At 51.6% G+C, this 22,108-nt stretch overlaps 1 protein-coding gene across 1 annotated transcript in view; it reads right to left on the minus strand.

Moving 5' to 3' along the window:
• The window catches only part of MYO5B (myosin VB), a gene marked incomplete at its 5' end in the record, with an annotated part of 171,587 nt that overhangs the window by 117,286 nt on the left and 32,193 nt on the right, over positions 1–22,108 (minus strand). Inside the window, 3 exons of the mRNA XM_084278155.1 lie at positions 13,028–13,172; positions 16,941–17,112; positions 20,694–20,804. Coding sequence (XP_084134281.1) covers positions 13,028–13,172; positions 16,941–17,112; positions 20,694–20,804 — 428 coding nt within the window. The remainder of the gene's footprint in view (positions 1–13,027; positions 13,173–16,940; positions 17,113–20,693; positions 20,805–22,108) is intronic.

Here is a 22,108-nt window from a genome sequence, read left to right on the forward strand (position 1 = left end):
GTGCTCAGTGACACCCAGGGGTCTCTCGGTGACCCCCAGGGATGAAGGCTGAACGCCCTTCTCATGCTCCCCACGGCTCCTCTCCATGCTTATCTGGGCTCCCAACACCTGCACCAACTAGTCAGTTTTTGCTGAACACAAGATACACTCTGTGTCTTCATTGGTCCTCAGTCTCATTGTTTATCACTCCCCTGTCTCCTGCCTCCTCCAGTTTCAAGGCTGTTACACTGGTATGGCTGAGTTTGGAGCTGCTTTCATCAAGCAGCTCCTGTGATTACAGCCAGACTCTGCTAACATCCCAAACTAATCTACTCCTAAAAACACACCAATTCTCACTTTATCTTCAAAACTAATTATTCCTAAAAACACACCAATTCTCACTTTATCTTCAAAGCTGTTTCCTTTGCATTGTTATGGTGAAGTTTTGCAGCTGCTCTCACAAGCAGCTTACACAGTTACAGCTCCTTTCTCCTAAACTATTCTGTTCTTAAAACCATGAAAATTCTGATATTAAAGTGACATTAATTGTCTCTTAAGCTGCACCTATATCAATCTATGCAGCATGACTACATTTCATTGAATCATATAAAGAGAAAAGGCACTTCAAATATGTACCTGTGCTGATTAGCACTAGCTGCTAATTACCAGCCACTTCATCCACGAAACGGACCTCCAAGAGCCAGAGCCATTTCGGTCCCATCAGAGCAATCAGCACTGAGGCACTGCTCAGTGTTCCCATTCTCAGCCTGGGAATGTCATCAGGCATTGTTTCCCACACATGGCTTCCCACCAGTTTACCTGGCCAAGTCAGGGCTGGATATTCCTGGGAACTCCCAGTTTCAGGGAAAGGGATGGTCAAGCTCTGGCAATAGCAAAGGGGTTGGACCCAAGGAGAGTGATGGTTCCCAGCACCCCTCATCTCTCCAGAGGAGACAGGGGACATCACATGTATCCAAGATCCTTGTCCTTCACTAACACTGCTTGAAAGCAGGAATATCTGAAGACAAATAGACCCCAAATCTTCTCCAGAACTAAACCATACTCATGATTTTTCTTTAGAGCAGTAAATATAAAGCCACAAAAAGGGACTCAGAACTTAGATGACTTCTTTTCAGCAAACCATCACTGGCATGCACCAGCAGCTTTAAGCAAACCACCGTACAGCATCTCAATCTCACCAGTGACAGCAAACCCTCTCACACAAAAAAACCCCACAGCTCCTCTGAGAGGAAAAAATACCCAAAGCAAAGGAGGTCAGAGACAGACCCAGTGAGTAATTATCAGGGGTCACTCTGGCTCTAATCCTGGATCTGACACTAATTCTCTGCATTGTGGAATGAGTCAATGAGTCTCTCCATCTTGGAAATCATATTTAACCTACTTCTTTCAGGATGCCTGGAGGATTAGTGTCCATAAAGCAATCTGAATATTAAAAATGCTTTAAGTACCGTGGTTTGAATCCAGCCTGACCACAAGAACGACACCCACACGTAAAGCCTCAATGCACAACAGGCTCCGATACACTTCTGTGCAGGCTAACAATGAGCACAGCTATTACACTGCTCTGCTAGCAAAATATATATACATACACATATACACATACATGTATATATCATAGAATCAGAGGGGTTGGAAGGGACCTCCAGAGCTCATTGGGTCCAACCCCCTGCCCAAGCAGGGTCCCTGGGACAGGTCACGCAGGTCGGTGACCAGACGAAGCTGGAATCTCTCCAGAGAAGGAGACTCCACACCCCCTGGGCAGCCTGGCCCAGGGCTCCCTCACCCTCACTGGGAAGAAGTTCTTCCCCACATTGGGGGGGAACTCCCTGGGCTCCAACTTGAGGCCATCGGCCCTTGTCCTGTCCCCACAGACACTGAGAAGAGGCTGCCCATGTCCCCCTGGGTCCCACCCTTCAGCTATTGATACCCATTGATCAGATCCCCTCTCAGGCTTCTTCTCCCCAGGCTGAACAGCCCCAGGTCCCTCAGCCTTTCCTCCCAGGGGAGATGCTCCAGGCCCTTCAGCATCTCTGTCCCTCCTCTGGACTCTCTCCAGGAGATCCCTGGCTGGTTGATCCCAGGGAGCCCAGAACTGGCCACAACACTCCAGGTGGGGCCTGAGCAGGGCAGAGCAGAGGGGGAGGATCCCCTCCTGTCATCTGCTGCCCACACTCCTCCTGATGCCCCCCAGGATCCCATTGTCTCTCTCAGCCCCCAGGGCACACTGCTGGCTCATGGCCACCCCGTCATCTATCAGCATCCCCAGGTCCTTCTCCTCAGAGCTCAAAAAATGCAGCATCTTAATGGCCATTGCACAGTCTAATTCTGCCTGCAAAGGAAGGAACAGAAGTCGTACCCCGTGAGGATAAACCTCAGAGCACTGCAACAATGAGAGCAGCCGCCTCTGAAACAGCCTCCAAGGCCAAGAATCATTCCCATTTCCGTGGGATAACTGGGATTTGGGGCAGCGACATTGCAGGGAGCAGCAGTAGCTTGTTTCACTTGTTAGCTTTAATCTTTATAATTGTTTTTATAATACCATGCCTGGCATCGTTGGTGAACAGGCATATGAAGGAGGTACTCTGGGGCAGTTGGACTTCTCCCTCTGAGGAGCTGGAGGAGATACTATTTCACGCCCAGCTGAGCAAGGCTGTTTAAGGAAATGCTTTACCCAACATCTGCTGCAAGTGCATGCTTTATGCTGCAGCTGCTGAAGCCAGCAGCAACAGAAGGATGGCTTTTCAACTACCAGATATATTCATCTGGGCCCTTATTACTCTGCATCCTTCATAAATGGCACGGGTTACCCTGTACAACTTTTTTTTCCCCCTCCTTGTTTCTTTGAGGTAGGGAAGTTCTTATATGATAGCTTACACTGGTGGAGGAGAAAAAATAACCTTTTAAATAAAACAATTTACACCAGACACCAGAGGTCCAAGATACATTTTGGGCAGAACCACCCCAGAGTGACTGTAAGCCCTGCCCCATCCTGGTAGCAATGCAACTGTGAAGAAAAGAATGCATCTTAATGTCAAAAAGCAGAGGAAAGAAAAGCATTTTCTGACTGGAAAAGGGGAAACAAAATACCCATCTTGGAAAAGGAGGGAAGAGGAAGATCTGGGATCTTCCCAGGCTGGTCAGTCTCACCTCTGTGCTCAAGAAGATCATGGAGCAGATCCTCCTGGAAACTGCTCAGGCACATGGGAAGTACAGAGGGGATCGGTGACAGCCAGTGTGACTTCACTGAGGGCAAATCCTGCCTGACACATCTGGTGGGGTTACAGCACTGGTGGGTAAGGGGGGAGCAAGAGATCATAGAATCACAGAATGGTCAGGGTTGGAAGTGATCTCGAAAGATCATGCTGGGGGGAAGGGATGTCATCCAGAGGGACCTGGACAGGCCGGAGAGGTGGGACTGTGCCAACTGCATGAAGCTCAACAAGGCCAAGTGCCAGGTCCAGCATGTGGGTTGGGGCAATCCCAAGCAGAATGACAGGCTGGGTGGAGGGTGGATGGAGAGCAGCCCTGAGGAGAAGGGCTTGGGGTGCTGATCGATGAAAAACCTCAACACAAACCAGCACTGGCAGCCCCAGAAGCTGGGGGGCTCCCCGTGTCCTGGGCTGCACCCCCAGCAGCGGGACTGGCAGGGCTGGGAAAGGGGGATCCTGCCCCTCTGCTTCCCTCTGGGACACAGACCCCCCAGCAGTGCTGCCTCCAGCTCGGGGGTCCCCAGGACAAGGAGGACGTGGAGCTGTGGGAGTGAGGCCTGGTGAGGCCGCGGAGACGATCCGAGGGCTGGAGCCCCTCTGCTCTGGAGCCAGGCTGGGAGAGCTGGGCTGGCTCAGCCTGGGGAAGAGAAGGCTGCTGCTGGGGAGAGCTCCCAGCCCCTTCCCATCCCTCCAGGGGCTCCAGGAGAGCTGGAGAGGGGCTGGTGCCCAGGGCAGGGAGGGCCAGGCCCAGGGGAATGGCCCTCAGCTACAGGAGGGGATGAGAGGGCCTGGGAGGCAGAAATCCTTCCTGGGGAGGGGGGAGACCCTGGCACAGGGTGCCCAGAGAAGCTGGGGCTGCCCCGGGATCCCTGGCAGGGGATCCCTGGATGGGGCCTGGGGCACCCTGGGCTGCTGGGGGTGTGTCCCTGCCCATGGCAGGGGTGGCACTGGGGGGCTCTGAGGTCCCTTCTTCCCATCCAAACCAGTCTGGGGTTCTGTGATCTCAGCAATGCCAAAACCTGGCATGTCATCCCTCAGCTGCTGCAGGTGCCCCCAGTTTGGTCACACAAACACACGTGGGTCTTACGAAGGCGCCAGAGAAAAAAAAAAAATACAGGCTGAAATCTCTTAGTTTCTGCCTGAAACTACCAGCCTGGCCCTGAATGGGAAAGAACAAGCACAGGGCAGGATGCTCAGAGAACAGGCAGCGTGCAAATTACCCTTATCTTCTGCAGCAGCCACCAACAGCATAAGGCACTCCATTCCCTCTGTGCACCACTGTTTAACACACATATCAATCTGACATTTCCAACACTGAGCTCAAGTTCCACGGTGTAATTAAGACATCTTTGCAGAGGTCAGAGCTTTTTCTGTGTGGTGCCCCAGCAAACTCTTTACTTCTGCTGCAGGGGCAGTGGGAGTCCCACCGGTCCCAGCACATGCTGGTACCTTCTCCCCAGTCTGCTTTGTGCAGCCAGCTGGAAAGGAACCTTCAGGAACAGGGAGAGTCCTTACCTACACAGAAGCTGCTGGGTAGCAGGGTTTCTGCACAACGCTGGGCTGCCTCTACCCTTCCCCCCCCAGTTCCTGAGGGCAGGCAGGACGGGTGGATGACCTTCTCCCAGGTTTTTATGCTCTGCATACCCCATCAGAGAATTCCTTGGCCACACTAAAATGAGGTCAGCAATTCTTCTGTGCGCCGCTTCTAACTGGAGCAAAACACACACCCAGCCAACTTCATCATTCCTCTGGCACCCTGATGCTCCTCTTCTGTGCTGGGACGGCAGCACAGAGCTTCCCTGGCTCCAACCCAAGTCACCCAGGCTGTGGAGCACTGCAGATAGAGAAGGCTTCACCCTGTACCCTCCCCAAAAGACAGGCATAGGGGCAAGAATCGCACCAGCTTTCTGCTTCCCAAGCTTGTGTGACACTACCCACAGTTTAGCTCTGTGGGCACCACAGAATCACCAGGTTGGAAAAGACCTTTAAGATCACCAAGTCCAACCGTTCCTGTCCTGTGCTGAACCAGATCCCTGAGCACCTCATCTCCCCTCTGTTAAACACACCCAGGGGTGGGGACTCAGCCCCCTCCCCAGGCAGCCTATTCCAGCCCTGACAACTCTTTCAGGGAAGAACTTTTCCCTCCCAGCTGATCTGCATGAGACCAGGGAGATAAGCCAGTTGTTCTTCCACCCCATGGCAGTCCCAGAAACAAGGCCCTTCCTACAGACTCCATCACCTCGACAGTCATCAGTCACCGGTGCCTGTAAAACTCCTACACTGCAATCTAATTAATTGGAGTTGATGTAGACTAGGAAAACCCCAGAAAGAGATTTTCAGGAATCCATGGCACTGACTTTTGGGTGCTTCCCCCTGCGCTCTCCATCCTGAGGTGAGGACACAGGATGGCAAGCAGCAGCTGGCAGGTGGGAAAGGACAACCTCGAGCCTGTGTGCCCTGGTGTAATTAACCAGGGTCTGAATGTTTAATGACATTTGGTGTTACAGATTTCACACCTCAGAGCTCCAGCAGCTCCGCACCACGGCAGTAATTACGTGCCTGATACAGCCTATTATGGCTCATTCTGAGTCAGGGATATTTCAGCCACACAACCATCACTCTTAGTCAGGCACTGACCTTTCTGCATCTCCAGCCCTCCTGTGCCTGTGCTGTGCCATTATCAGTATTTAGGATTATTTTCTATAAGGGGTGTGTCATTTGTGGTTTAGAGCTGCTAGCAAATAGCATTGATCTCCTTCCAGATTGCCAAAAAGAGAAATAATAAACTAAAAAAAAAAAAATAATTAAAAATCATTTAGTTGGACACTTATCCTCAGAGCATCTCTGTCCTCTCCCACAGCAAGGCAAGTAAGACCAGACAGGCTCCCCTCCAGTCCTTGAGGAACGTTACCTTGAGGAACATTACCTCTCTTTCTTTTTTCTTACCTTCCCCTTCACCCCTGGAGAAGCTGCATCCAGGTGCTTCTGCAAACCCCAAGATCTAACCCCAGCAAACTTACAGCACAGCTCTTCCAAAACTTCCTCCCCTCCTCCCTACCCCACTGAAAACTCCAAATGTGAGACATTTCCCCTCGGTTTCTCCCCTTCTCAGATTCAAGGTTACAGAGTGGGTTTGGTTTGGGGTTTTTTTTTTTCAATTCTGGCCCTTTTTTCCAGACCAGAGCTTTTGTTTTGAGATGGTACCTGCTGCAAAGCCCCTCTGAGCTGCAGCACAGCTCACTGCAAACCCCCAACCCAGCCTCATTCACCAGGAGAACTAAACCCTTCCCTGCCTTTAATACCCCACAGCATTCAGCCTTATTTACCATGCCAGCCTGATTCCTCCTGCATCTCTGTCAGGGGTTAATCTCTCTTTTAACTCCTTGCCCGCTCTCATTGTATGGTTTTAAATCCTCTTGTAAAGCTTGAGATTTCAAGTGCTGTCAAAGGATATCCCCCCACGTCCCCATACCCCTCCCCACCTCTGTTAGGTTTTGGGCAGGGTCAGTGCTCCAATTTCTGCTCTTTTCCAGCTCCAGCACCTCATCCCACAGCAGACAAGCGAGCTGCCATGGCCACGCACGGGCTCCTCTACCTCTGCAGCCCAGCTATGCAGAACTCATCTGCCAGGTTTCCTATTTTATTTCTTCTCCACTCACTGTCAGCAGCGTGGTGAGGAGAATCCTCATGCTGGGAAGGAAGGAACTCATGTCTGAACAGCACCTCACCACAGCGCTTGCTTTCGCACCCACGTTGTGATGTGACGTTGTTGTCATGGCAAGGTCCAGATGTGCTAACTGGAAGACACCCAGAATGTATAGCAAGGTTTTGCCATTTCATTTGTGACTTGAGAAAAGGCCACCTTCACTAGCTGCTCCCCAGCTCTGGGAGATGTTTGAAAGCCTTTGGGGAGCCCATTCTCCTGCCCCAACACCCACAGCAATGCTGCTCACACCACACACCTCCATCACCTGGTCCTGTTCAATTTTGCATTGTATTAAGTATCATTCATTATTATTTTTGGGTGGGGGAAATAAATAAATAAAAAAAAAAGACATTAAGAAACTTTATATAAAGTAGCCAGTCCTGGCTTGTGCCCAGAGTGAACCCAACTGGTACAAAAGGAAGAGATAGGGGCCAAAGACAGAAAAGCCACACAAATATACTCCCTACTGCATTACACCACAGTGATTTTCCCCAATAGGCTTAGCTTAGTAGCTGGAGACAATGTGGCGACCACACCAACAAGCTGAGCTGTCCAAGGACAGCTGGGGAGAAGAAAAATGGGGCTGCAGACACAAAGGGATATCCAATTTTGAACCAAGACCTCCAAAGGCTGGGAACAGGAAGCTCATGTTGCACTGTGATCGAGCCAGCAGTGTGTCCAGGTGGCCAGGAAGGCCAATGGCATCCTGGCTTGTGTCAGACCCAGTGTGGCCAGTAGGGCTGGGGAGGGGATTGTGTCCCTGGACTGGGCACTGGGGAGGCTGCACCTTGAGTGCTGGGTCCAGTTCTGGGCTCCTCACCATCAGAAGGACATTGAGGTCCTGGAGTGAGTGCAGAGAAGGGCAACCTTCTGGGGAAGGGGCTGGAGGGTGAATCCTCTGAGGAGCAGCTGAGGGAGCTGGGGGTGTTGAGCCTGGAGAAGAGGAGGCTGAGGGGAGCCCTTCTCCCCACCTCCCCTGCCCTGCCAGGAGGGTGCAGAGAGGTGGGCGATGGTCTCTGCAGCCAGGGGACAGGAGATGGGACAAGGGGCAATGGGCTCAAGCTGCCCCAGGGCAGGGGCAGCTCAGCTGGGAGGGCAAAGTTCTTCCCTGGCAGAGTTGTCAGGGCCTGTCACAGGCTGCCCAGGGAGGGGGCTGAGTCCCCACCCCTGGGGGTGTTTAACAGAGGGGAGATGAGGTGCTCAGGGATCTGGTTTAGCACAGGACAGGAACAGTTGGACTCGATGATTTTAAAGGTCTTTTCCAACCCTGTGGTTCTGTGCAAACTTCAGTCACCTCTGTGGAGATGGCAACAACTGACAGGACACGTTAATCCAGGGGGTGATGGGCCAGGATGAGAAGTGAGAGGCAACCCCTGCTCACACGTGGAAAGCTGCTGGCTGGGCTGGCTTCAGCAGAAATGAAGTTCCAAGGGGAGTTTTTGCTAGACTCCAGCTTCTGCCCAAAATGATGACACAGAAAGGAAATTAGATCCACCGCTGGGATTTGGGCACACAAGGGACCTTCTGTTCCTCTGAGTAAAGCAAGAAGCAAGCAGCCAGGGCACCGGGAGCCGTGCTGGCTCTGAGGGATCCTCCATGTTTCCCCTGAAGCTTTTACTGAACTTTCAGGAGTGCAAATGCAGCACCCAGAAGCCTAAAAGTCACCAACATCCAACACCAGGTAGTGCCAGGAGGGTGGAGAGCAAAGCCAGAGGAGGAACAGGTTGTGTTGCCCTGCAGACACTATGTGTCCCACAGGACAAACTATGTCAGACCCTGTACCCTGAGCCCTTAGCAATCACCAGATGACCCTCCCACCACCCCAGCATTTGACTCTACCACCTCTGGGTAGCAGAACTCAGAGCAAATTAGCTCCATGCTGTGTATTTTGCCTAAAACACCATTGTCCCCCATGAACTGAGTGTGCTTAGCCTCATGCTGGGCATGGAGGGGGTTTCTAAAGAGCTGGTCACTGGAAAAATTAGAGGCTGTCACACATGAATTTTAATCACTTGGGTTTGTTGTGGTTTTTTTTTTTTTTAAAGCTGTTTTACATGCAAGTGCTGCAAAGCAACTCTCTGCAAAGCATCCTCTTTGGGAAAGGCTTTCATTGAAAGGGGAGTTTTAAACACATGCCCTCATCATGGTAAGTGCACAGATGTTTGGTGAACTGCTTTGTTCTCCCCCAAAAAGGGATCAGATATTGTTATACACCCTCTGCAGACCCCTACCTAGCCCACCCACTGAGGGTTTGTTGTTTATTTTTTTCATTTAAATTGACATTTATTAATGACAGGGCAACACCAGGCACAGGGTCCAGCATGTGATGCCTCCAGTTCCAACTCACAGATACCACCAGGTCCACGTGGGCAAGAAACCACAGGACCACCTCACTGATGCTTGTATGCCAGCAAACACAGGGTCTGCACTGAGAGCCTGTCTCTGCATAGCAATGGCATACACAGAAGCTCAGAGGACTGAAAAGCTAATTGCATCCAACTTTTCTCATGTAAGAGAGAATTTTAGATTTTTGTGCCTTTTTTCCACACCATCCACTCAATCCCAGCCACCACCACTGTGTCTTCCCATTGAGCTCTCTGTCTAATACAATGAATATGTATATTACATACATACATTTCATATATTATTAATTTTTATATGCATGTATGTATATATGACCTTGCCTTCTGCATTGGAGAAGAGCTATCTTGAGGTGACTTCATGTTTCCTGATTACATCCTTGCTCTGTTTATCCCATAAAAATGACCTTGCAGCCTTCTCTTCCCAGGTCTTCATGGAAAGGACAAAAAGTTTGCCCTCAGAGGACCACTGGAAGTTGAAAACCCCATAGCAAGGGAGAAGCTGGCACCATCAGCCTGCTCATGAATGCAGTATTTTACCTGTGGCCCAAAATGAAGTCCCAAGCATCATGCTTTTTGTGAAGGGTTTATCACCCCAGGGCAGCGTCTGATGCCAAGATCATTTATTGAGAGTCAGCTAATCAAGTTCTGCTCTGCCACACAAACTGCATGGATATTATCCCATGGACATAGACAAACACATGGAAGTGAAGCCACTCACTGCAAGACCTGCGAGGTGACACATCACCCAGCACCAGACAAGCTCCTGCAGCAACAACCTCTGGTTGGCTCCAGCACGTCATTTACTCAGCACCTTTTTACTCAGAGATGCTGCAAATACCATCAGCTGCTTCCAAACAGTCTTCCACAGGGAAAGACTGTGGATTTTTCTTACTTACACTGAGGACACTGTCACTGAAGGAAAATCAGGGAAATTAAAACAAAAATAATGCACATCTGCATTATTAGTGTCACTTTGATGCAACCCAGGTTTGATTTGTTTTAAGAATGAATAATTCAGCTTTTTTAAAAATTATGTAAGCCTGTATATGTAGATACATACATAGGCACACAGTTATATAGATAAATGAAGAGTGAAACCCTCTCCCTAGGCAGACTGGCTTCCTGCTCTCAGTCACATTGCAAGTTTGACCTTCCGAGCCTGCAGCTCTGGGCTTTATTCTTGGTCTACAGGACACATCAGATCTAATGTAACCATTTATAAGCTACAGAGACTGCAAAACGAATGATGGTTTTGCAGCAATTTAGGTTTAACACCCTCAGGGATGTCCATCCTGGCAGCAGAGTGGCCCAAGGACCCACAACCCACGTCGCTCATGCGTACACTCCGACCACCTAAAGCTGAGCTGCAGACACACAACATCTCACAGAGTCAGTAATTCAGTGTGCAGAAGGCAAACAGGCATCCTGCCCAACACACCACCACCCCTCACGTGTGAGAGGTGATCTGCACACCCATAAGAATCATAGAATCACAGAATCACAGGGGTGGGAAGGGAGCTCCAGAGCCCATGGGGTCCAACCCCCTGCCCAAGCAGGGTCCCTAGGACAGGGCACACAGGGAGACATCCAGATGGGGCTGGAATCTCTCCAGAGAAGGAGACTCCACACCCCCTGGGCAGCCTGGCCCAGGGCTCCCTCACCCTCACTGGGAAGAAGTTCTTCCCCACATTGGGGGGGAACTCCCTGTGCTCCAACTTGAGCCCATCACCCCTTGTCCTGTCCCCACAGCCACTGAGCAGAGGCTGCCCATGGCCCCCTGTGTCCCACCCTTCAGCTCTTGTTCCCCATTGATCAGATCCCCTCTCAGGCTTCTTCTCTCCAGGCTGAACAGCCCCAGGTCCCTCAGCCTTTCCTCCCAGGGGAGATGCTCCAGGCCTTTAATCACCTTTGTATCCCTCCACTTTGCTCTCTCCAGGAGATCCCTGTCTTTTTTGTACCAGGGAGCCCAGAAAAAGCAGCACCACTCTCCCTGCAGCACTGTGGAGGGAAAAACCTGGTTGAAACTGCAGAAAACACAGTGTCTCCCCTAGAAGCTTTCAGTTTCCAAGTGTAGCATGCGACGTTTTAAGACGTTTCACATAACCAGGCAGATTCCTGCAATCCACCCCTCAATCTTCTCTCAGCCCCCTCTGAATCCCTCTCTTGTACCCAAGCCTGCAATTATCACCATACCAGCCCAAGACAGAGCAGTGCTGAACAGTGCTCACCTTGCTTAAAAGCTTCAAAGGTGGTTATTTCCACATCCCCTTGCAAACACAGTGCTCCTAACCACCCAGAGACAGCCCTTATCAGCTATAGGTGGCTGTCAAAAGCAGGTTGCTGTGATAAGGAGGGTAGTGGAGTCGAGCATCTCTGGCCAGAGCTAGCTGTTAGCCCACTGCCTGCAAAACCACAGGGAATCACTTGGTGGGAAACTGCCAAGTCTTCCCCAGCAGAGGCTTCAACAGAAAGCAAGTCCTCCACTTATATTTTAGACACACACTCTGGAAAATCCAGGAGTCCTGTCCATGTTGGTTAGCAAACCCTGACATCTCCTACCAAGGACCATGCAGGTTGCTGTCCAGCCTGGATTCATCTAACAAGGACACAGTCCTAAGCTTTCCTCTTTCTATACACAGCTCCCCACATTCCAGAGTCTTCCCCAAGTGTTTTTGCCCAAAGCTGAAGCACTTGCAGGAGGTCTGAAGTGCCAACTGCACTCAGTTTGGGTACAATCCATCTGGTATCTGCCCATGGCCATGCTCCTCCAGTTGCATTTCAGGATTGAACTCTGGCTCATCTTTAATCACACATGCACCCTCACTCACCACTTACAGCCAAGACACAGTAGAAAACAGGCTGAAAACCTTGGTAAACAGGTCACCAACTCACTCTTGCTATGAAAACACGAGGCTGTATAAAACCCACAAGCAAATCTAAACACACTGTGCGAGTCCAGGCAGCTACAGCAAAAGGGTGCCCGGTGCAACAACTCTCAGCTCCCTCTCAAAGTCTCTCCTGGATCACAGCTTACACTGTAAGAACAAAGTCCTGCATCTCTCCCCAGCAATGGGGAATACACAGAAACGAAGTAAAACTTAAATCATATTCACCTGGCGAAGACACTGCTTGGAAGGACCCATAAATATCTCCCAATATCTGGGAGACCTCCTCCTCCAGTTACCTCCTAACTCACAATCACAGTGTCTCTAAAGACAACCATTAGCTCCTGGGCTCAGTCTGATTATCTCACCAAATGATCTGAAATGCTGCCTCCTCCGAGCTATCACACATGACATTTGCAGAAGGGTCTGAATTTCTTCCAGGAAACTCATCCAAGCAGCGTCAGGAGAAGGATCCCCACCTGACTCACAGCTGCAGTCCCAAGGACCACAGAGACACCCACCAGCCTCACCAGCTGATAACAGGGTCAAGTCGGTAGGCGGAATGAACTAGAAATACCTGCCCTCAGAGATGTTTCAGGGGGGGTTGCACCCTGCAAGGAGGCTGACATGGGGAACAACTCTTGTGCCTAGCAGGAGAGAGACACAGCTACAGCACTTGTTGGTAGCGATGGCCACCGTGATGGGGAGATACCACGCTGACTCCAGGACACAAATGCACAAGCAGAGAAAACTCTGGAAAGTCTCACACTCTTTCTCCACAACTGACATATTTCCAATACTTAATTTTCCCACTTTCCACCCAACAGTTGGAGCCGACCTTGTTGACTGAGCTTCCACACTCACCTGGACATCTGTTGATAGGCTTCCTGTGCGACTGCGAAGATGTGAGGATCCATGTCCCCCACGTTTTGGCCACTGTACGTGTAGATGACATCTTGCTCATAGATTGGCAGGTGTTCGTATGGATTGATGGCAACGAGCACAATGCCTGGGGACAGATCAGTAGGCAGATAGGTTACAAATCAAGCACAGAACAATACATCAAGCTTTCCTGGAGGAGAGGGGGAAAGATGAGAACAGAACGGGGAAGGTCTCCTAAATCTTATCTCAGCATCTCCTTCCAAGTGCTGTGCTTTGACTGCTTTGATAGCAAGGCTGTAAGCTCCAGCACAGACACACAGGAGGTATACAAATCTGGTGAAAAAAAAAGGCAAATATGTAATTATCTTCATTGTGTGAAGCCAGACTTGGAGGAGAGAGAAGAGCAGCTAAACAGCGTCTGAGCCATCACTTCAGAACAGCAATTCCTATGCTAGCAAAGCTCTGCTACCAAACAAACACCCTGGATTTTCCCATGGCTTAAATTCCGAGTAAAACCTCGTAACAAAGACTCTGCTCAAATCCAAATGAAATGCATAAATCACAGGAATGGGATGCCAGGGCCTGCACTGAGGCTTTAAGGTTTCTTTCCGCTCCAGCTCCGGGAACGTCGTGCCTGCCCGGCGGAGGCAGCGAGCCCAGGAGTTGAGGAGAGGCAAAGCCACACAGGGTGCTGCTACCTGTGTGCTTGGGGGAGCTGCTCTGCAGCCTGTAAAACTGAAGCCCTCACAAGTTCACAGAATCGTAGGCTGTGTTAGGTGGGAAGGGACCTGTAAAGACCATCCAGTCCAACACCCTGCAGTGAGCAGGGAGACCATTAATTAAAGCAGGTTGCTCAGAGTCCCATCAGGCCTGACCTTGAATGTCTCCAGGGATGGGGCCTCCACCACCTCTCTGGGCAGCCTGTGCCAGTGTCTCACCACCCTCAGAGAGAAGAACTTCTTCCTAAGGTCTCATCTAAACCTGCCCTGCTCTAGTTTAACACCATCACCCCTTGTCCTATCACTCCATGCCCTTACAAACAGCCCTTCCCAGCTTTCCTGTAGGTCCCTTCAGGGACTAGAAGGGGCTCTGAGGTTTCCCTGGAACCTTCTCTTCTCCAGGCTGAACAAGCCCAACTCTCCCAGCCTGTCTATGTAGGAGAGCTGCTCCAACACTCTGATCATCCTCATGGCCTCATCTGCACCCACTCCAACAGGTCCATGTCCTTGTGCTGAGGGCTCCAGAGCTGGACCCAGCACTGCAGGGGGGTCTCCCCAGAGCAAGCAGAGCAGAGCAGAGCAGGGGGGCAGAATCTCCTCTCTTAACCTGCTGCCCACACTGCAGGGGATGCAGCCCAGGATGCCATTGGCCTTCTGGGCTGTGAGTGCACGTTGGTGGCTCCTGTCCAGCTTTGCATCCATCAGTACCCCAAGTCCTCCTCTGCAGGGCTGCTCTCCATCACATCATCCCCCAGCCTGTGCTGGTAGCGAGGACTGTCCCAACCCAGGACCTTGCACTTGGCCTTGTTGAACTTGATGAGGTTTGCACAGACCCACCTCTCCAGCTGGTCCAGGCTCCACCTGCATTAATACCTTCAGGTTTTGCAGGTTTCAGTTATTGTAAGGAGTTGTGGAGAGCACGTGGCTGGTGGGAGCAGGTGCTTTGCTCCCAGCCCAGCCAATTCAGGGCTGGGGCACGCTCAAATTACAGCAAAGCACAGGAACTCTCAGCCTGCAGCAAACATCAGGATACCTGACATTAAGCCACAACGAAAGGCAAAGGTCAGTTGAGTCACATTACCTGCCTCCACAGGGTATCAACCTAACAGCTTCACCTCACCGTACCCTGATCCTATCTGTTTGCATCTTGGATCTGACAGGGACAGGCATGGCTTTCCCTGAGTCACCAAAAGCATGCCTGCAGCTGAAGCTGCCTCAGGATTTGGTGCCAGGTGAGCACCTTTTGTCCCCTCCTAAACTACACCTAACCACAGCACGAGGTACATTGAACCCAGGCAGAGCTCAGCAGCTGGACCTGCAGCTGGTAAGAGCAAACAGCTGAGCCTAAATCTGTGTGTCTCCACCAGCATGATGCTGGGCTCAAGATTATTATAAACCATCCCAAGAAGCTGCACTAATAAAACCTCACTGGTTTCAGAGGAGAGTTGGCTCACAGCTTGCTGTGATACCTACAAAGCAGAGGTGTGTGCTTGCCAGGGACAGTGGTGTGTTTGGGTTGGTGCTCAGTCGCTGTTTAATTTGGGCTTAAACATACTACCTGGGGTTTTGCTGATGACTACACCTTTGAGGAAGGGCCAAAGGACAGATCAAAAGCATCCTTTGGTAGAGGGTATCCTTGGAGGAGATCTGGAAGACTGATAAATAGGAAACCCAGCAGGTGCGAGAGCTGGGGCATGGCCAGAGGGACCTGAAGGCAACAAAAATGGGTATAAACGTGAATATAGAAAGCTCCAGCTAACCCTGAGGAGGAGCTTCTTTCCTGGGAGAGTGGCAGAGCCCTGGGCCAGGCTGCCCAGAGAGGTTGGGGAGTCTCCATCTCTGGAGACATTCAAACCCCCTGATCCTGGGTGCTGCCCTGTGCAGGCTGCTCGAGGGGACCCTGCTCTGGCAGGGGGTTGGACTGGATGGTCTCCAGAGGTCCCTGCCAACCCCCATCATTCTGTGACTCTGTGACCCATAGCAGATGATGCAGTGATTACTAATTAATCAGCATTAGCTGAGGTGGGTCTTTCTAACCCTGTGCCAAGGTGAAGGTGTTGTGGGTGCTGTGTGTGGTAGGCTGGCTCTGCGGGGTGGCCACTGAGCACCCTGCACAGAGCTGGAGTGAACCAAACACCCCTGCACTGTGTGCGTTGTACTGCACACAGGGAAACCACCCTACTGTTTCTGGGACAACTGGGAGCACACAATACAAAAGGCTGCATGTTATGCTGGCAGTCTGACATTACACATCACTAAACACCTAAAGGAAAGTCACTGCTACTACCAGCCACTGGAGCCACCTATTTCCAGGGTGCCACTTCCAAGTCGCCTCCTCCCACTGAGCATTTTCCCCAACAACCCTAAATTGCAACACCTTACCCTAACTGCACACCCCAGCCCTAACCCTGCCAGGCAAATCATCCCACAGGTTTCACTGGCATCCTGCAACTCATCGCTTAGGGAATCGTTACTCTGCATCCCGGCTAGCGAGGCAAGCAAGGGACAGCAAGAGGGTTCAGCAGTCAGTACTGTCCTGCAGAACTTAATGAAAATGGCTGAATTATCTTTTTTGTTCTTTTCTTTCTAGGTTGTAATTTGTTGCCATTCAGAGGTAACTGGTGTCTGGAGTGGTTTTGGCAGGTCACCTCCCCCAGGAATGACAAACCCATTCTCACACCTGCCCTCCTTCTGCTCTGAATGTGCTGTCAGTGGCCACCCCAAAGCCATCAAGTAAAGGAAGGAAGTAACAGTGCAAAAAGTTGGGGTTTTTTTGCACTCTTGCAGGAGGAAAACCCACTATGGACATTTCTGAGTTGGATCCCAGCCTTCTGGCATGGTGCTGTTCCCCAGTGGTTTGCTAGGTCCTGCTTTTTTCCCCCCCACAGACTGTCAAGCACGTGCAAAGTCAGCCTCAAACTCACCTGACAAAGCGCGTCCACCAAGTGTTACATGAAGGCACCATGAGCTCCGGATGTTCACAGACCAGCAACCCCCCAAAACCCACCTCTGGTTCTGCAGCCTAATGCGTGTTGACACAGACTCCTGCTCCCTACCCACCCCAAATCTACAGCATCCAGACCACCCTCATGCCACAGCCTTTGGCTTCGTGGCCCCAGCTGGTTTCCCACCTGGACGTGCCCCAAGCCAGCCCTTGCCAGGAGCTGGGCACTCACCGCAGTAGGTGTAGATGTGGTTGGACTCCAGGAACCTGACCTTGAGGTTGTGCAGCACGGCAGGCTCGTGCAGGTAGCTCAGGGCTGTCAGGTCGTTCTCTCCCACCAGGATGTCGGGGTTGCGCAGGAACGGCAGCTCGTTTCCTCGGGGGCCAACAGGGTACTCGCAGAGCTGGAGGGACACACAGGAGGGGTGTGAGAGCACAAGGAGCAACAGCTCCCTTGGTGCCCTGTAACCCAGGGACAACTGCAGGTTGGTACAGCCAGTACCTGCACCTCCTGCTGTAACTGGCACGAAAGCCCTTTACGCTGGGTGCTCCAGGGGCTTGGGTGGTCCTGCTGTCCCAGGCTGCCAGGAGGCAGGACATGCCCCTGGTAAATGGCTTGGGGCCAGCCAAGAGGTAGACCTGGAGGATGAGGGGACAGGCTGCACCCCTCGTAGCCTTACAGACTACTCTAAGCTGGGTGAAGGGGTCGATCTGCCTGAGGGTGGGGAGGCTCTGCAGAAGGGCCTGGGCAGGCTGGATCAATGGGGCCAAGCCAACAGCATGTGAGTCCAACAAGGCCAAGTGCTGGGTCCTGCACTTCAGCCACAGCAACCCCGGCAGCGATCCAGGGCTGGGGCAGAGCGGCTGGAGAGCTGCCCAGCAGAGAGGGACCTGGGGGTGCTCACTGACACCCGGCTCAGCACGAGCCAGCAGTGTGCCTGGGGGGCCAAGGAGGCCAGTGGCATCCTGGCCTGGATCAAGAACAGGGACCAGCAGGACCAGGGAGGTGACCTGGCCCCCAGACTCAGCCCGGGTGAGGATCCACCTCAAGTGTAGTGTTGGGTGTGGGAAGGACATGAGGAGGGTGCAGAGAAGGGCAACTGACCTGATTAGGGGTCTGGAGGACAGGTCATATGAGGAGAGGCTGAGGGAGCTGGGGGTGTCCAGCCTGCAGAAGAGGAGGCTGAAGGGCAAACCTCATCACTCTGCAGCTACCTGAAAGGATCGTGTAGTGAGGGGGGTGTTGGCCTCTTCTCTCTAACAACTAGTGACAGGACAAGAAGGAACAGGTTCAAGTTGCACCAGGGGAGGTTCATACTGGGTATTAGGAAAAATTTCTTCACCCAAGGAGTGGTGAAGCATCGGAAGGGGCTGCCCAGGGAGGTGGTGGGGTCTCTGTCTCTGGGGGTGTTCAAAAAGTGGGGAGATGAGGCGCTTTCAGGAGATGGTTTAGTGGTTCAGTGGTGTAGAGTTAAGAGTTGGAGCTGATGATCTTCAAGGTCTTTTCATAGAATCATACAATGGTCAGGGTTGGAAGGGATCATGGAGTTCCAACTCCCCTGCCACAGGCAGGGCCACCAACCTCCAGGCCTGGAGCTACACAAGGTTGCCCAGGGACCCAGCCAACCTGGCCTTGAACACCCCCAGGGATGGGGCACCCACCCCCTCTCTGGGCAGCCCCTTCCAGCCCCTCACCACTCTCTCTGCAAAGAACTTCCCCCTAAGATCTCCTCTCCCCCTTCCCTCCTCCAGCTTCACTCCAGCCCCCTTGTCCTGCCAGTCTCTGCCCTTTAACAAGCTGCTCCTGTTCCTCTGCTCCCTTCAAAATACAAGGAGCCTGAAGGATTAATGGGTTTTGTGAACAGTAGCTTAACGAGCATGTTGCCATCTCGGTGGAACACAGGACTGTCTCATTTTGGGGTTGTGTGAGAGACCACCATCCACTGCAGATGCTCCCTGAGACCCCTCTTTGATGCTCTTCCACGTGAAACCCTGCCTGCACCCGAGTCATGTTGGACTAGGAAGCTTTAGCAAGGGGAAACGTGTGCATCAGATGGAGATACTCAGCACATGTATCTTAAGGGGTTTTGAAGCTGTTGAAAGCCTTTTGTTCCTGGCAGCCAACAGGCATTACCCAACTGTTTGGTGCTTCTCTTTTGTCCTTAAGTGATTTTTTTTTTTTGGTGGATTTTGTGGTTTCTGCAAGAAACCAAGAGTGGTGCTTCATGAACGAAGTATCACAAGGGATCCCTGCTGCATTTGCTATTAAGATGTGAGACTGAGTGCAAAAACTCTTGAAATCTGGCGTTGGCAAGGTGGGATTGGTGTGTAAAAGAAGCCTGAGGTTTGTCAGATGTGCTGTGTGAGCCTGTCCTTGTGTGCTGGGGTCAGCTTTTGCAGCAGTGCTGGCAATCCAGCTGGTTCCCCTCTGCTGCGAGCTGAGCATCCCCTTTCTGAGACACCCCGTGGGAAGCAGCACAGGAGACAACTAGTTTTATTTTTATTTCTATTCCCCCACCACCACCACTGTTAAGGAAAAAAAAAACCCAACACTTTAGTTGGTGGCTCTGCTGTTCATTTTGGGATGAGCCAAAAATAGTTGGCATATGGGCAGCCGTAGGTTTCGATGGCATAACCTGGCTGTTCAGACACTGAAGCAGCAGGGACTCTGCTCCTCCGTGTCCTCCTCTGCCTTGAAGGGGTGTGAAAGGAGGGAGGGGGGAAAAGAAGAAGGGGGGGGGAAGAAGAATGGGGGGGAAAAGAAGAATGGGGGGGAAAGAAGAATGGGGGGGAAAGAAGAATGGGGGGGGAAAGAAGAATGGGGGGGGAAAGAAGAATGGGGGGGGGAAAGAAGAATGGGGGGGGGAAAGAAGAAGGGGGGGGGAAAGAAGAAGGGGGGGGGGAAAGAAGAATGGGGGGGGAAAGAAGAATGGGGGGGAAAGAAGAATGGGGGGGGAAAGAAGAATGGGGGGGGAAAGAAGAATGGGGGGGGAAAGAAGAATGGGGGGGGAAAGAAGAATGGGGGGGGAAAGAAGAATGGGGGGGGAAAGAAGAATGGGGGGGGAAAGAAGAATGGGGGGGAAAGAAGAATGGGGGGGAAAGAAGAATGGGGGGGGAAAGAAGAATGGGGGGGGAAAGAAGAATGGGGGGGGAAAGAAGAATGGGGGGGGAAAGAAGAATGGGGGGGGAAAGAAGAATGGGGGGGGAAAGAAGAATGGGGGGGGAAAGAAGAATGGGGGGGGAAAGAAGAATGGGGGGGGAAAGAAGAATGGGGGGGAAAGAAGAATGGGGGGGAAAGAAGAATGGGGGGGAAAGAAGAATGGGGGGGGAAAGAAGAATGGGGGGGGAAAGAAGAATGGGGGGGGAAAGAAGAATGGGGGGGGAAGAAGAATGGGGGGGAAAGAAGAATGGGGGGGGAAAGAAGAAGGGGGGGGAAAGAAGAAGGGGGGGGAAAGAAGAAGGGGGGGGAAAGAAGAAGGGGGGGGAAAGAAGAAGGGGGGGGAAAGAAGAAGGGGGGGGAAAGAAAAAGGGGGGGGAAAGAAAAAGAAGAAGGGGGGGGAAAGAAGAAGGGGGGGGAAAGAAGAAGGGGGGGGAAAGAAGAAGGGGGGGGAAAGAAGAAGGGGGGGGAAAGAAGAAGGGGGGGGAAAGAAGAAGGGGGGAAAGAAGAAGGGAGGGAAAGAAGAAGGGGGGGAAAGAAGAAGGGGGGGAAAGAAGAAGGGGGGGAAAGACCACCACATTCTGATATCAGAAACTTACAACTTTGACAGTGGATGAAAAGAGATCAGAGGTCAAGGGCTGTTCTCACAACCTACTTTAACACAAGTATCTGGGGAGGGAGCAGGCAGGGAAAAGCTGTGAGTGCCAAGGCAAATAAAACACATTTTAAAATACTTCCTAAAAAAAAAAAAAGGGGGTCTCAGTCTGCTTCACACATCAATTTGAAGCTTTAAATTACTGAAAAGAATAAGGAAGTTCAAAAGCTTACAGTTTCATCTTCCAGTTTCAGAAGAAGGCTTTCATCTCCTCCTTTGTAATCCTTGATAATTTCTGCTGATTTCCAAACTTCATCAGGGTCAGGAATCCAAACTCTAGAGTACTGGAGAAGGAGGTGGGGAGGGGGAAAGGGAAGAAATAGCTTAAATACAAGGGAACCTCAGGAAATTAAATCGTAAATTAACTCACCTGTGGTCACTGTAAAGTCGGCACAGATAAATGATTCATTTCAGGTCAAAAAATTTTAATAAATAAATAAATTCTAACTTTAGGTTTGTGGTAAATGACAGACCAAAAGTCCTATTTTCAATCAGACTTTCCATCAGGCTGCTCCTGGACAAGGGGTTGCCCTTGTGACCAGCCTAACAAAGCGGGGTACAGGCTCAAGGTAAATGTGGAATCTCATTTCCCCAGGGAAAAGAAATAAAAATAAACAAAATCCCACCCAAACAACAGCCCTCTAGAAGCTTTTATGAACTTAAGCATTCTTTTTTTTTGCACAAAACAAGGGGTTTCTCCCCACAGAGCAAGCCACAAGCCAAAACCCAACGCCACGGAGCTCAGCACACAACAGAAGACACCGACTTCTTTGGCTGGAGCTCAGCCTGCAAACAGGCTTCAAGGCTCCAGAAGAACACTGAGATGCAACATTTAACCTTTTCAGCATCTCCAAAGTGTGGGACACCCTGATACCTCCGAGAGGGAATCACAAAGGCAGACCTGTGCAGCCCAAAGCATCCAGGAAGGGACAGGACCCAAGAGCGAGCAACACCACTCACAGGTAAGGAGATTAAGGTGTTACTCACAGCCACAGCACCTCCTGCTAATGAGACTTAATTTCCTTTTACAATGTGGAGATAAACATTCAGTCCAGGCTGTGTAAAAGCACTCCCTCATGCTGAGGAACTACCCATGGCTGTGCCAAAAGACCTGGGCTCCCTGGGATCAACCAGCCAGGGATCTCCTGGAGAGAGTCCAGAGGAGGGACAGAGATGCTGAAGGGCCTGGAGCATCTCCCCTGGGAGGAAAGGCTGAGGGACCTGGGGCTGTTCAGCCTGGAAAGAAGAAGAATAAGGGGGGATCTGATCAATGGGGATCAATAGCTGAAGGGTGGGACACAGGGGGCCATGGGCAGCCTCTGCTCAGTGTCTGTGGGGACAGGACAAGGGGTGATGGGCTCAAGTTGGAGCACAGGGAGTTCCCTCCCAATGTGGGGAAGAACTTCTTCATGGTGAGGGTGAGGGAGCCCTGGGCCAGGCTGCCCAGGGGGTGTGGAGTCTCCTTCTCTGGAGAGATTCCAGCCCCATCTGGATGTCTCCCTGTGTGCCCTGTCCTAGGGACCCTGCTTTGGCAGGGGGTTGGACCTGATGATCTCTGGAGGCCCCTTCCAACCCCTACAATTATGTG

This window comes from Gallinula chloropus (assembly GCF_964237585.1).
Source record: "Gallinula chloropus genome assembly, chromosome: Z".
NCBI lineage: Eukaryota > Metazoa > Chordata > Aves > Gruiformes > Rallidae > Gallinula > Gallinula chloropus.